Source organism: Octodon degus, unplaced genomic scaffold, assembly GCF_000260255.1.
Source record: "Octodon degus isolate 3935 unplaced genomic scaffold, OctDeg1.0 scaffold00041, whole genome shotgun sequence".
Classification (NCBI taxonomy): Eukaryota; Metazoa; Chordata; class Mammalia; order Rodentia; family Octodontidae; genus Octodon; species Octodon degus.
In genome coordinates, this window is record NW_004524617.1 from 7,305,172 (window position 1) to 7,320,053 (window position 14,882).

The window sequence follows — 14,882 nt, forward strand, 5'->3', positions numbered from 1 at the left end:
TTGAAACTGTACTTCGGATTGGATTTGAAACTGTCTCCTTGCTATCTGTTTATCAATAAAACTTTGAAAAAAAATAAAAAAATAAAAAGTACACATGCGACTTACACTTGGACATATTATAGGTAATGCAGCATGTTTTAATAAATGACAAACAACTAAAATCAATTAAAATTACATTTTATGAACACAAATAATTAAACTAGAGATTAGTGACAATAAGATACCTAGAGGTGGGACTAGGGAGATAGCTCAGTAGAATAAGTGATCGCCTGGCAAGCACAAGGACCTGAGTTCAATCCCCAGTGCTGGAAAAAAAAAAAAAAAACTAGAAAATCACCAAATATTTCAATGTTAATTTTCACACTTCAAAAGAATCTATGGGTAAAAAAACAAATAAAAAATAAAAAAAATCTTAAATAGTCATTTCATTAAAAATCCAAATACTCAAGTAACCAATTAAATATGAAAATGTGCTCAATACATGTTATCTGGCATTATGGTTTATATCTAGATGACCCCTAAAGCCTCATGTGGTCATAGATAGAGCACTTTGGAGGTGGTTGGATCTAGGGTGCGTGATGCTGGGCTTGATTCCTGGTATGATGGTAGTGTTGTTAATCACAAATTATAAACTGAGGCTAGGGTGTGGAGGCTTTAATGTCAGGCTTAATGGTTCTGCCCTGCTGTGATGCTCCAGTGAAAGATTATATTGGCATAAGTTCGGCAACAGCCCTCTGAGTCATACCATACTCCCTCTGATTATTGTGCATGCCCAATACATAGTGGTTAGCTAGGAGTGTCATTCTCTCTGACCACACTGAGACATTGCCCTCCCAATTCTCCTTTTATTAATTAATAACTTATTTCATTTCTTTCTCTCTCCTTCACTTTATCTCTTATAAAGGTAGTTTGGGATTTTGGCCAGTTCCCTAGTAGCTAATATTAAGGGTGGCCAACCTCTGTCTGAGTACTACCGACCATAAAGGCTGTTAGCCTGGATACAATATAAGGGACCGAAAGAAAGCTGCATTTGTCACCACTTGTTACTTGCTGCTTACTGTCTTCTTGTCCTTATATGCAATGAACTGTTTCTCTTGTGAGATGCCCCTCTACAATATATTCTCACCTGGGATCCAGCTGATTGTCGATTGAAACCCCTGAAAACTGTGAACTAAAATAAATCTTTCCTCTTTTAACTTCAGGTGCCAGATATTTTGTCTCATCAAGGAGAAAAGCAACTAAGACACCTGGGAAATATAGAAAAATTGCAATATAATATAACTAAACCTGGATTGGTGGAACACCCCAGTAATCACAGTACTCTGGGATGCTGAGATAGGTATATACTAAATGCATGTTATGAGTACATGTATGTTGAATTTCAGTAGACACTGGCAAAGTGGTTCTCACGCTCAACAGCAGTATATGAGAGTTCCACTTCTCCACAGCCTTCCGAGTATCGATATCACTTTTATTTGGTATTTTAGCAATTGGAATAGTCTTCACTTGTAGTTCTTTTTGTTTGTTTTTTGTTTTTCCTTTTGCAGAGCTGAAGGTTGAATGCAGAACCAATTCCTGGAGCAGTGGTAAGAGAGGTTTTTTGATACTGGTCACACTTGATTTATCTATCTCAAAAATTTTCTAGACTGACTTTTATGGGACGTGTTTAGTAATTTTTCTTTCCTCTTAGGTATCCCCTTTTACTTTTTATTTTTATTTTTATTTATTTATTTATTTTTGTGGAACTGGGGATTGAACTCAGGCACTTGCGCTTGTCAGGGAAGCACTTATTCTACTGAGCCATCTCTCTGGCCCCTGGTGTCCCCTTTTAGTACTATCAAGACTATTCATTTCTTTTCTATATCTTATCACTAATTTGTATTTTATAATGTAATAGCATTTTCCGTCTCTAAACTGGAAGTGTATGACTTGAGAATAAATTTTAGCTCTCATTAATATTAATGCTGATATTCACATTAATTCATATTTTTCAAATGACAAAATTTTGTTATTTTATTGCTGAATAACTTAATGTATGTCTCACATTTTCTTGGTCATTGAAGATTATCATATTGAGTGAAATAAACCAGACTGAGTAAGAAGAATATCACATGTTCTCCAAAATGTGTATAATCTAAAAAAGATGACAAGTAGAAGGGAGACTATTTACTAGATAAGAGGAAGAGAATAAGAGAGAGGTAGAGGGACTGTAAAGGAAGTATGGGAATAAATATGATCACATTCATTATCCACATCAAATCTCCCTAAAATATGAAACTAAAGGAAGATGGGTGAATGATTAAAATATATCTATCCACATGTATAAAATCTATGATTAAGAAAAAGTTGATATTTGATCCATGCTTACTAAATTCTTCACTCCTAGTATCAAGTACCAATCTATGGACTATGCAAGGGTTATGTGATGTGGAATCTATTTGCTTCCCCAAACTGTACATGTTCTCAGTCAGTTAATTGTGAGCTTTTTTACTCTAGTGGTGGAAACTGTTTTAGTTATGGTTTTGTAATAATGTAAAGGTAAATCAATTATTTTCAAGGAAAGTAATTAAAAATTAAAAAAACATTAATTTAAATTATTAAACAGAAATAACCAAAATGGAACACTGAGGCATCAGAAAGGGAGTAACTACATGAAACAGATGTTGTCATTATGATCAAAGGTGGAGGGTATCACAATTTAGAACTCCAAAAGTGAGTTCTTACAGAAGTCCTTAATTTTTTCTCTATGCTTTATCCCTTCCACTTTGACCTCTATTATCTTCTCACAGCCTTCTGTATTGGTAAAAAGCTAACACAAAGAAGCTGCTGGAAGAAATAGTGTTTGTCAGGATCTTAGCTCAAACATTACAAAGTAGAGTGTAGAGGATTGGGTTTGACTAGAATCTCAGAAGCAAATTATATATTCCAGTGTGATTTAAAAACTTTAGGGAGACAAATTGGCAAACATGAATGATTTCCTCTAAATTTTGAAAGGGCATAAAAATCTTCCTGGCCATTTACAAGAGGAAATCTGGAGAAAGAGGTATATTTTCATGGAAGATGATTTTTAAAAATAGAGGCTTCACATCCTTAGCTACAGAAGAGAAAAAACAATCATGACCATGGTGACTATAATGTTCATGAGGCAAATTGCATGGTCCACTATATGTTCCATTGCTGTTGAAAATGTATCTTTATTTATAGAGATAATTTAATAAGAGATAAAGGATGTAGTTTCATAATGAGTAATTAGGGCATAATTTAGGCTATCAACTTGAGAAGGACAAGGTTTACCATTCACTATGGTATTTCAAGCAGCTTTTACCGAAAAATACAACTCATACTCATTCCTTGCAACTTTAGTCAATTTAACCCAGATTCCATTAAAAATCTAGTTCTGAGAATTACAGGCCAATAAATCTTACTTTCTGAAGAAGCAAAATCTGCTTTTGCTATAATATGATGGTAAAGGTACTAAGAAACCTTGTATTATTTTAAAAAAGTCCATAATAAAAATAACTGTTTAGAGTGAGAAAGTATTTTTATGGTTTAAAAAGCACCAAACTAGCAATAAGAAAATTCTCTTACCTGTGGCAATTTCAGGAATGAAAGTACAGACCTGCGTGTTTATCATTAAAAATGTGACAAATGTAGAACATACTCATATTAATTTTCATCTAATAATAATGGATTTTATTCTTTTACATTTCATTAACAGATATTTTTTATATGCCATATCAACTGCAGTTAATGTTAACATATTTTTATGCTATAAAACAATCACTTCATTTGAATTATGATAATCCATGATGTTGAAAAAATACTGCAATAAGGAATTTGGTGACACTGTATTGGGAGAGAGTTCTCCATGGGTCTCCCACGTTTCTGCACATCTTGCAAAAGAGACACCAATAGCTTTTTGTTTCAGATAATCTTATCAAGGATGTTGGTATTACAAACAACCTTAGAAAGCAGAGTGTTTCTCTGGACCAAATGACAGGCATGCTGACTCAAGGTTCTTCTCCTCTAAATGCCCTGATCCTGGCTTTCCTTGCATCAGCCTCCAGAGAATTGGAGCATGGGAAACTGGAAAAAAACCTAATAGTCTTAGATTAATTTTATATTACCATTCAGAGAAATTACCATAGATTTAGTGGTTTAAACACATGCTAAACATTATGTTGCAGTCCTTGAAGAACATCAATATAGGTCTTTCTGGGAAAAAAATTGAAGTGTTACTGGAGCTGTCTTAGCTCTAGTAAAATTAATTTTTTTACCTTTTTGAGTTTTCTAAATTCAAGCACCTATAACATTTAATGGCAATGGAACAGTTATCTCTGACAAAACAAAACAAAAAAGGGGAATATAAATGAAGGACCATTTTTTAGTGAAATATACAAAAATATTATACATAAAATTGTTAGGGTAGATATACAGCTACTTTCTCTTAGTTCAATTAGAAGATTTGTGCTAATAGTGTTTAGACAAGATATTATGTCTTCATCTTGTACTATGAATAACTACTATGAAGATAGTACACAATGTTTTAATTATTATAACTGTCCTACTAACTTGTTTTGACACTGTCTCATTGCTATTTCTTTCTCATTAAAATTAATTTAAAAAGGAAGAAAAAAAAGAATGTCTTCATTCCTTGGCTTATGGCGCCCTCCTCTATCTCCAAATCTAGTAAAGTAGCACTTATCTTACCTGGTCCTGATTTAGTCTTTACATATCTTTCTCTGAAGCTATCTAGGAATTGTTCCTGAATTTAAAGGAGTAGTGTAATTCAAGTAGGTACATGTGGATAATCTAGGATAAGCTTCCTATTCTAAAATTTCTGATCTAGTAAACTCCCGTCTACCAACAGCCTTAAAGCTCTTGTAGGATTATTAGCTAGCTAAAAGGAGAGTAAAATCTCAGACCCTTTCCAGTTTTTGAAATCACAATTTTTATCTTATAAACAGAATTCCAGCATTTTAGAAAACATGACTAAATGAAAAGGAAATATTACTAAATGTGGTTTGCATTTTAAATCTATGTGATGTGGGTATTATTTTCATATCCAGAAAGCAGATGTTCCACCTTCACAGCCCATGTGAACATATAAAATTATTACATAGCACAAAAATACAGTTCTCTCAATCAATGATTCTCAAGATGTAGCATACATGGAAATGTCCTGGGCAGCTTGTTTAATGATCACATTCCTATTTATTCTACCTAGACTTAATGGCAGGTGTCTAATTTTATATATGTATTTATTTATTTATTTTTTAAGTAATAGGGACTGAACTCAGGACCTTGTCCTTGCCAGGCAGGCATTTATGCTGCTGAACTATGCCCCCAGCCCCTCATTTTTAAAATGAAATTTAAGCAGTATCATATTTTCTAATTTTGGTGGTCTTAAGACATGAGGGGAGTGCACAGATGGGTCAATGTTTTGGGATACATTGCTTTCTATCATAACTTTGGATTTTTTTAGTCACTTATTTACGTACACTTGAGTTTAAAAAGCATCTGCTTTAAATGATATTTGAGAGTCATTATAGCTTACAGTACAGTTTTCATTTCCAAAAGAAAATTCATTTAACGGTATCATGTCACTATAACTGGTCAGCCTCAGGTTGATTTCCCTTCAATGATACCAAACATAGACAAGTTAAGAATGCTACATTTCAAGAGCATTCCATGTCAAGTTGTTCTACAGGAATTTGCTTTGTGAAGAAAATAAAATAGCTTAGTTTTTTTTTTTTCTTTGCTACTTCAAGTGTTTATATAATGTTTTGGAATCATGGTTTTAGAAATGGTCACAAAGACTCATCATGGGAAGTCTAAACAATAGACTTAGTGGCTAAAACTCAGTGCACTACTTATGAATATACTCTTTAAAGACAGTACCACTATATTAGAAGTTTATATGAATTTTAAATTTAGTAAATGAGTGAGTATTCATAGCCCAACATGTTAAGAAACCCAAATTCTAAACCTCTTGTGTTAGTACAAATGTCTGTCCAACATGGTGTACTAGAGGAGATCTCACAACAGAGATACTCAGAGAAAAGTCACACAAAGCACAGGTACTCTGGAACAAGACAGCCAATCTGAGCCCCAAATGGCAAATGGTCCATGTAGATCAAACCAAATATTTGGATCTTTGAGAAGGGGAAGGGTCACCACCATGGTTTGTCCATACCACCCCAACCCTTACTCCCAACCATCCCACCCCTACTCCCTGCTCTCTCTGGGAAGCAGCCATATAGAAATTCATCCTAATAAACTGAGAAAATGAGCTATCTCTTCAGAGGCCAGACTACTGGCACACTATGCGAATATCATCCCCTTCTCCCCATCCTCTTCCCCAATACCAGGAACACTGACTTCATCCTGGAAGCATCCTCGTCAGAGTTCACTGTTGGCAAAGGAAGGCCCCCACCAGTGTAGGCAGAGAACTATGACATCCTGCTGAGACTACAAGCAGAAGAGAGGGTGTGAGCCTGAACAGTGGGTCAAGAGTGAGCTCCTCCCTGCCATTTCCACAGACTGGTACAATCTGAGTTAGAAGGAAATCCTGTAGAGTGATAACCATCATGTGCAGGGAGTGTGGGGGTTTTTCTAAACCTAGCCTGGGGACTGTACCAGCTTCTTCTTACTGGAAAGGGAGCTCTTGGGTAAGGGTTAGTTTGTGATGTGAGTGTGAAGGAAAATCTGGGTAGGCTGAGGCAGAGAACTGATGAAAATCTACTGGGGAAATCTCTGGGAGGAGAACATGGAGCTTCACCCAATACCAAGGGAAACAGAATTCATAGGTCAGTGTCAGAAGGTGAAGGAGATCATTGTTGGGATAATGATTTCATAGCCTCCCATTCTCATTTCAGGTGGTTCGATCTCGGGATAGGGACAAAAGACTGCAGCTAACCATTGTCTAAGCATAGTCTGCGTAAGTACGTGGGCTTCAAGAAACTGGTTACTCTCAACACTCCCAGGCAGGACTGCAAACAATATATAGACAGGTAGGAAACTTCTGTGGTTTCATTCAAGCATAGCTCAACTAAAGCAGGAAAGGAGCTGTGTGAACTCAGACTTCATGCATGGTGGTCACATGCAAACTGCTTGTGCTTTCTCTTATTGGAGTGTTTGTTCTTAAGTCCTGATGATTTTTTGATTGTTATTATTGTTGTCTGTTTCCTTTTTCTCTGTGTTATATTTTTCTCATTGCTTTTCTTCAATTCCTGATGCCATATTAATACTATTTTTTCACTTATCTCTTTCACTTTTTAAATCTTTCTTTTACAGATTTGTGTCTACATTCTGCTCTTTCTTCTCATTCCTAGCATTATCCTTCTGCCCTCATTATAATATTATTTTTGCTCTTCTTTATTTTACATATGCCCTTGTCTCTCCTCACCTCTTCTCTATTTTTATGGGCACAAATATAACATATGGTTCTAACAACTTCGCAGCTTTCCTCAATTTGAAATTATACTTCCCTTTTGTCTACAACCACCCAGGCCCCAATAAATACCTTCTTAAAGCCCCCAAAATAATGCTTTACTATAACTACAAATTCACTCCAACAGAGAACATCGCTCAACTTTTTTCTATTATAACTACTCCTGTCTACCTTTTCTCATACTGACTCATGGTCCTCTTTCTCTATTCCTTCCTTTTTTCTTCTTACTGCACTGCATAGTACCTGCCCATAAAAAGTAGTATGGACTGTAAAGACAGCTAATAAATGTGAAAGTATAAAAAACAAGGTTCAATATGTATAAGTGAGTTATGACTGGATCTCTTGATGCTGTTATAACCAATACAAATTTTCTGTTCCCAGCACAGTGGAAGAGTACAACCTATTTAAATTGAATAGATCTAGTGTTGAGGGCCAGCCAGATAGCTCAGAGGATTAAAGTGCCACGAACCAGGAGTTTGTTCCCCAGGCCTGCTGTGCTGGCCCCACCCCTGGGGCGCTCTGAGAGGGCGACTGAGACTGGGCATGGTGGTGCGTCTGTAACCCCAGCTCTTGGGAGGCTGTAAACAGGCGGATCACTAAGAAGATGATCTAGTAGTGAGACCCTGAACACCCTGTAGACCCTTCCCTAAAAAAAAATACAAAGCCTAGAAAACAACAACAAAAAGAGAATCCCAGATGTCTAACAAAAATGCTCAACCTTAAAAATCTCTCAGTGAAATAAGAAAAACAAAAGTCAAATAAGTAAATAAATATGTATGTGTATGAAGGCAAAAACCCATCAGGATTACAACAGACTTCTCACCATAAACTTGAAAGGCTAGAATGCTTGAAGTAACAAATTTCAAGTCCTAACAGCAAATGGCTTCCAGCAAAGATAGCCTACAAAACTTTCAAAACATATGTTAAAATATGGACGTTCCACAACAAAGAACAGCTTAAGAAATGCATAAACAGCAAAGCAACATTCCAAATTCTGTTCAAGAATAAGAAAAAGAGGGGAACATGGTTGAATCTGGATTGAAGTAAGTGCTGTTCCTGGATCTGGGTAACATTTGCCGGTCGCCTATTTCAGAAGCAGTATTCAAAAAACTTGTAACTGATCAAAACATTTCAGATAACTGGAGGATAGACAGTGCAGCTACATCTACGTATGAAGTGGGAAACCCCCTGACTATTGAGGGCAGAGTTGCATGAAGAAGCATGACATCCCCATGAATCATATTGCCGGGCAGGTCACCAAAGAGGACTTCGCAACTTTCGGCTATTTCCTGTGTATGAACGAAAACAATCTGAGAGATTTGAATAGAAAACGTAATCAAGTTAAAAACTGCAAAGCTAAAATTGAACTGCATCGGAGCTATGATCCTCAAAAACAGCTCATCACTGAAGATCTCTATTATAGGAATGAGTCTGATTTCAATCTGGTGTACCAGCAATGCATCCCCTGTTGCAAAGCCTTCCTGGAGGAGGCCTGCTAGGGCTGGCCAGGCCCCGCTGCAGCCTATACTCGTCGATTCCAACTCTGCCCTTGCCTGTGTTCAAGCCCCAGTCCCCACCTATTTCTCCACCTGACTTTGCTGTTTCCTTTAAAAAAAAAACTGTTGTAAGTGCAAATCTGCTGAATTTGAAGAAGAATACATAAATAAGCATGCTTGATTTGGTATGAAGGAGTATAATAAATATTCTTAGACTGGTCGAACATCCCACTTCATTCTTTTCACAGAGCACTGAAACACACAAATACAGAATAGCAACACAGAGCACAGTGGAGCAAAAAAGACCCCAAAGCCCATGTCAGCCTCTAAGCCCATGAGGACCTGGACAGTCTGTGCTACTTTGTGTGAAGGTGGATCGTTCCCTCTGCTCTGCTCTGAGCATCTCTCCCCGGGCCCAGCCTGAGTCTCAGCAGCTCATCTGCAGCAGCTCTTCACCAACATCAACAGTGTTTTAGCTCACACACATTCATGGTGCACATTTTATGTGTGTGATCAGAGAATGCAGTGAATGGCTCTGGAGAGGAAAGTGCCATGAACTCCTCTCAGAAGCCTCCCTCTTGCTCTGAACACACTTGTCCCATTGGTCCTGTCATTTCTGCTGCAGCTCTGAAGTCATCTTTCCTGCATATCTGTAGTTGGGCTGTCCTGGCTGCCTTAATGTCCTGAGTTGATGGAAAATGTTTCCCTTTCAATGGTCATTTTTACTTTGGGATGAACCAGAGGTCACAGGGTGCCCAGACTGGGTGCATAAGGTAAATAAAGACACATTCATTGCTCTAGGAGCTGCCTTTATATTGGATGGCATTTGGTGGCAGTGTCACTGTAGTTTTGATCACATTTTGTAAGGACATGAAAGAGGGTTTGCAGAACTACTTCAGAAAGGGGTAGGACTTTGGGAGAAGAGTGTTTGAAGCTATAGAGAGTATTTTGAAGGGGATTCATGGAAGTTTGTCTTACTGTAATTTTTTTCTTTAAATGTTCACTGTATTTTGATCACATCTTCTATATTTAAGATAAGAAAGACATTAGTAGAATTGTTGGTTTAATACCTTTTGGTATTGTCTAGTTTGTTTCATGAGGAGGTCTGCTCATTTGCTCCCACTTAAACCACTTTCCTCTAAAATTTAATTATTTCCACAGAGAACATTTGAAAAAGGTAGCATACTAGCATTTGAGGAGCATAGAAGTTTTACACATTCATGTAATCTGGATGTTAAGTACAAATTGGCTTAGGTATGAACAAGTAAGATAAAAAGTTGTAAAGTTTATTACATGTGTATCCGTAAATATTGATTTGTTAATAGGAATGTTATTGGCAAATATAGGTGATTTCATTTTCAAATTCAAATGGATATCAGAAAAGGTGGCTTTCATAGTAAACTGGGATCTTAAAAAACTACAACTGAGATGAATCATGCATCTTTCTTGTTTCTTGTTGTCAAGTAAAGAAGCATTTGAGGAAAAAAGAATGTGAAAAAGAAACAATGAAGCTAACAAAGAAAAAAATCAGCTGGAATAAACACACCAAACAAGTAGCTAAACAAAATTTAAAGGAATTTCAAGCACTGAAAAGAAAACAATAACAGATATAAGTTAATAACTTTTATCAATAAAATTCAATGTAAAAGGATTCAGCTCCTCAATAAAAAGACAGATTGGCAGACAAGATGAGAAAGAAGAATTCAACAATGTTTCATTTAAGGAACACATCTAATCGAAAAAGAATTCATAGACTAAAAATTAGAGGCTCAAAAACACTATTGCAGGAACCATGACCCTGACAGCAAGAACATAATAGCAATTTCACAGTGAAAGAAAACTTCAAGAAGAAACTGATCAGTAGAGGAATAACACTTTAGTACATATTAGCTAAGGCAACAATCAAACAGGAAAAGATAATAAGTGTACACATATGAACCAAAAATTGGATAACTTCAAGTCATGAACCTAATGTTCTCAGATATAAAAGGTCCAAAAACACCAATACAATCATACTGAGTGACCATAAAAATAACAAGAAAGCAAAAAACTAAACAAACAGTAAAGAATTATTAGAATTGAAATATTCACTTGAGCAAATGGACTTAAGTGAATCTATACAGTGTTCTATACTACTGCAATAGAACACATTCTTCTCAGAAGCACAGAGAACTTTCAACACAATAGACCACATACTAATACATTAAGTTTTCTTAAATATATACAGATGAATTGAAATAACCCATGTATACTCACAGATCCTTATGCATTGGAACTAGAAATTAATCATAAAACAAAGCGCAAAAAATATATAAACAATTAGAAACTTAAAGATGCACTCCTGCACACTCAGTGCTTCCTAGTATAAATCTACAAAAAATCATTTTTTGTGCTGAAATGATAATGCCAGTATAACACACCAGAACATATAGCACACAATGAAAGGTGTCCAAAGAGGAAATATTTATAGTAGTCCATGGTCACATGAGAAAAGCATAGTGAGCTTCAATATATAACCAGTGATGAACTTCAAGTCATTAAAAAGATAATAATCCAAAAGCAAACATATTTTAAGTAGGGAAATCAAAAGATCATTGAGGGAATTAATGCATTTGAGACTAAAATTACAGTTTAAAAATTGAACAAATTGATGAGTAGGTTCTTTCAAAGAATAAGTTGAGTAGTTTTAGCCAATTTACCCAACTTAATTGGCCAAATCACCAAAAGGAGGAGAGAAAATTTCACAGCAATATAAGAAGTGATAACATCTAAATTACTGCAGTCACCACCCAACTCCAGAAGAACATGAGTAACTAAAATACTATGCAAAATTATACCTCAACATATTGAAAATTCTTTAAAAACTGGACAGATTGCTAAATACATATATTCATAAAGCTTGGCCAAGAAAACATAAAAATTATGAACCTTATAATAACCAGAAACAAAGTTGGATTAATAATAAAAATCTTACAAACTAAGAACAACCCCATGACCCAATTGATTCACTGCTCAATTCAACAATATCTGCAAGAAGGTTATAAAATCCATACTCCTCAAAATCTTGAATGAAATTGGAAAGGAAGGAGTATTTCCAAAGTCATTCCTAAAAGCAGGCATCACTTTCACCTCCAAAGCAAACTAAGGTGCAAAAAAGAAAACTACATATCAATATCTTTAATGAACACAGGTGGAAAAATCCTCAAAAAGATATTGACAAATAGCATGAAACAAATAGTCAAAAGGATCCTAAATCATGACAAGGTTTCACTCAAGGTATACAAGGATGGTCCAACATATGCAAATTAAGTACAAAAAACCCCACATGATTATAACAGTTGATACAGGAATCTATTTACCAATCCACTAACCTTTAGTAATTATAAAAGAAACCTTAAGGAACTAGGTATAGAAGGACCTTCCCTCAATTTTATCAAAGACATTCATGACAAAACAATAGCCAAACCTGCAAGCAGGTGCAGGGGCCAGGGCTTCCATCCCTGGGCCTTCCCTGCCAGCCTCACCCCCAGGGCATACTGAGATGGCAATTGAGACAGGGCGTGGTGGTGTGCCCCTGCAATCCCAACTCTTGGGAGGCTCTAAACAGGCGGATCACTACAAGTCTGATCTAGTAGTGACACACTGATCACCCTGTAGACCCTTCCCTAAAATATACAGAAAAAAATATAGCCAAAGCCATATAAAATGAAGAGAATCTGAAAACTTTTCCCAGAAAGCCAGGAACAAGAGAAGGTTGCCCCCTACTTCTCTTCAATAGGGTACTTTTTTTATTTTTATTTTTAAATTTTATATGCGTGTGTGTGGCCAGCTCCGCCCACCAGGGGGCGGGGCTGGCCGGCATGTGGTGCTGGGGCATTGAACCGCTGTCCATGTGCTTTGCTAAGCTTGTTCTAAGTAGGTGCTTTAGACCACTGAGCCATCTCACCAGCCCCCTCAATAGGGTACTTTAATACTATCCTGATAAATGAGGCAAACGCAGGAAACACAAGAGATATGTAAATGATAGAAAGAAATCAAATTATCAATATTTGAAGAAGACATGGTCCTTTACAAGAATACCCAAAAAAATCCAACAAATACTTCTAGAACTAATAATCAAATTGAGCAATTTACAAGCATAGAAAACAAAAAATCAGCATTCCTGTACAACAATGATGAACTGAATGAGATTAAATATTATGAAAACAATACTTTGCACAATACAGTTGAGAAAAATTTAAATATATAGGAGTTAACCTAACCTAGAAAATGAGAGCCTTTTAAAATGAAATCTACAGTGCTCTGAAAAAGGAGATTGAATAGGAAGAACATCACAAAATGGAAATATATCTCTTTTTCTGGATAGGCCAAAGAATACAGTCAAAATTACCACTTCCATAACTGATATATAGATTTAATGCAATCCTAATTACAATATCTACAGATTCCTCACAGAACTACAGGAAACAATCCTAAAATTCATATGGAGACAGACACACAGATTAGCAAAACCAGTCCTAGGCAAATCAGTAAACATCATAATACCTGAGTTCAAGTTATATTACAAAGCTACAGTGATAAGAAAGCAAGCTGTTGACACAGAAATCAACATGTGGATCAATGAAATAGAACAAAAGGTACAAAAACAGCGCCAAGATGTATTCAGATACCTCATCTTCGACAAAGGTGACCAAAGTATGTGCTAGAGGAAAAATAGCCTCTTTGACAAATGGTTCTGGGAAAACTGGTTAGATATCCCCATGCAACAGAAACCCAACTACATAAGAAATAACAACAGCAGTCAACAAATAGGATCATAGCAAATGTAAAGTGTCCTTCACAGCAAACAAAACAACACAGTAAAGGGAAAAGTTATAAAATGGGAAAAATCTGTGTTGTTTTACTTGGGATTTTTCTAATGTCCAGAGAAACTGAAGACATTTTCACGCATTTATTGGCCATTTGCATTTCTTCTTCTGAGATGTCTATTTATTTTAGTTGCTCATAATTTGACTGAGTATTTTTTTTTTATTATGGGTGGCTAGAATATATAGAGAACTAAAATAGACACCCCAAAATAGAAGAGTTGGTCAGATTAAATCAATAAAGATTTCATTCTTTATTCTAGAAAAACAGAAAGCAACACCAAATGTTGCAAGGCTAAAGTTAAAAGAAATAATTCAACATTGTCAGTCGGGTAAACTAGTATAACTATTATGTAAATAAGTATGGATTTCTCTTAAAAACTAAACCTAGAACTTCTACTTGATCCAGATAATCTCCCCTGTGTATCTTCCCCAAAGAATCAAAGACATCACATTAAAGGGATGCATGTATTTTAATGTTTCTAACAACACAATTCTTAGCAACTAAATCTTGGAGGCAGACGATTCCAATAAAGTAAATGTGGTATTTGTACAAAGTGTAGTACTCCTCTGCCATAAAGGATATATTGGAGTCATTTTAGGAAAACGGATGCACCTTGAGAGCCTAATGTTAAGTGGAATAAATCAGGCACATAAGCTTAAACGCTGTGTGGTTTCTCTCATATGAGAAATTCAAAGTAGAAATAAGTTAAGAGCAAAATAAAATATTGATGGAAGGAAAATAGGGAGATAGAATTTTTGCAAATGTAAGACAGACCAAGTTACGAAGAGTGAGGTGAGGAAGCCACGTCACAGGACTTAAAAACATTTCGTATGTGTCAGATATATGTACCAACTGCTCACTATGAATGTAACCATTATCTGTGACAAACACGTACTAAAAAAGAAATGAAAATGTGGGCCAGAAATCTAGAGATAGAGAAAGGGAAGAGAAAAAGGAAGGGAAAGTAAATACAAAGAATCAAAAAATATTTGCTACATGTAACTTCTTACTAAAATGATTGTAAACATTATGTACTGCAAATATGTACTGATAAAAATTGTAAA

The 14,882-nt window shown here is 35.8% G+C and overlaps 1 protein-coding gene across 1 annotated transcript in view; it reads left to right on the forward strand.

Moving 5' to 3' along the window:
- LOC101590710 (low molecular weight phosphotyrosine protein phosphatase-like) overlaps window positions 1–8,952 on the forward strand; it is a 57,224-nt gene extending 48,272 nt beyond the window's left edge. Inside the window, 2 exon segments of the mRNA XM_023715413.1 lie at window positions 8,502–8,636; window positions 8,639–8,952. Of these exon segments, the coding sequence (XP_023571181.1) occupies window positions 8,502–8,636; window positions 8,639–8,952 (449 nt within the window).
- The last annotated feature ends 5,930 nt before the right edge of the window (window positions 8,953–14,882 follow it).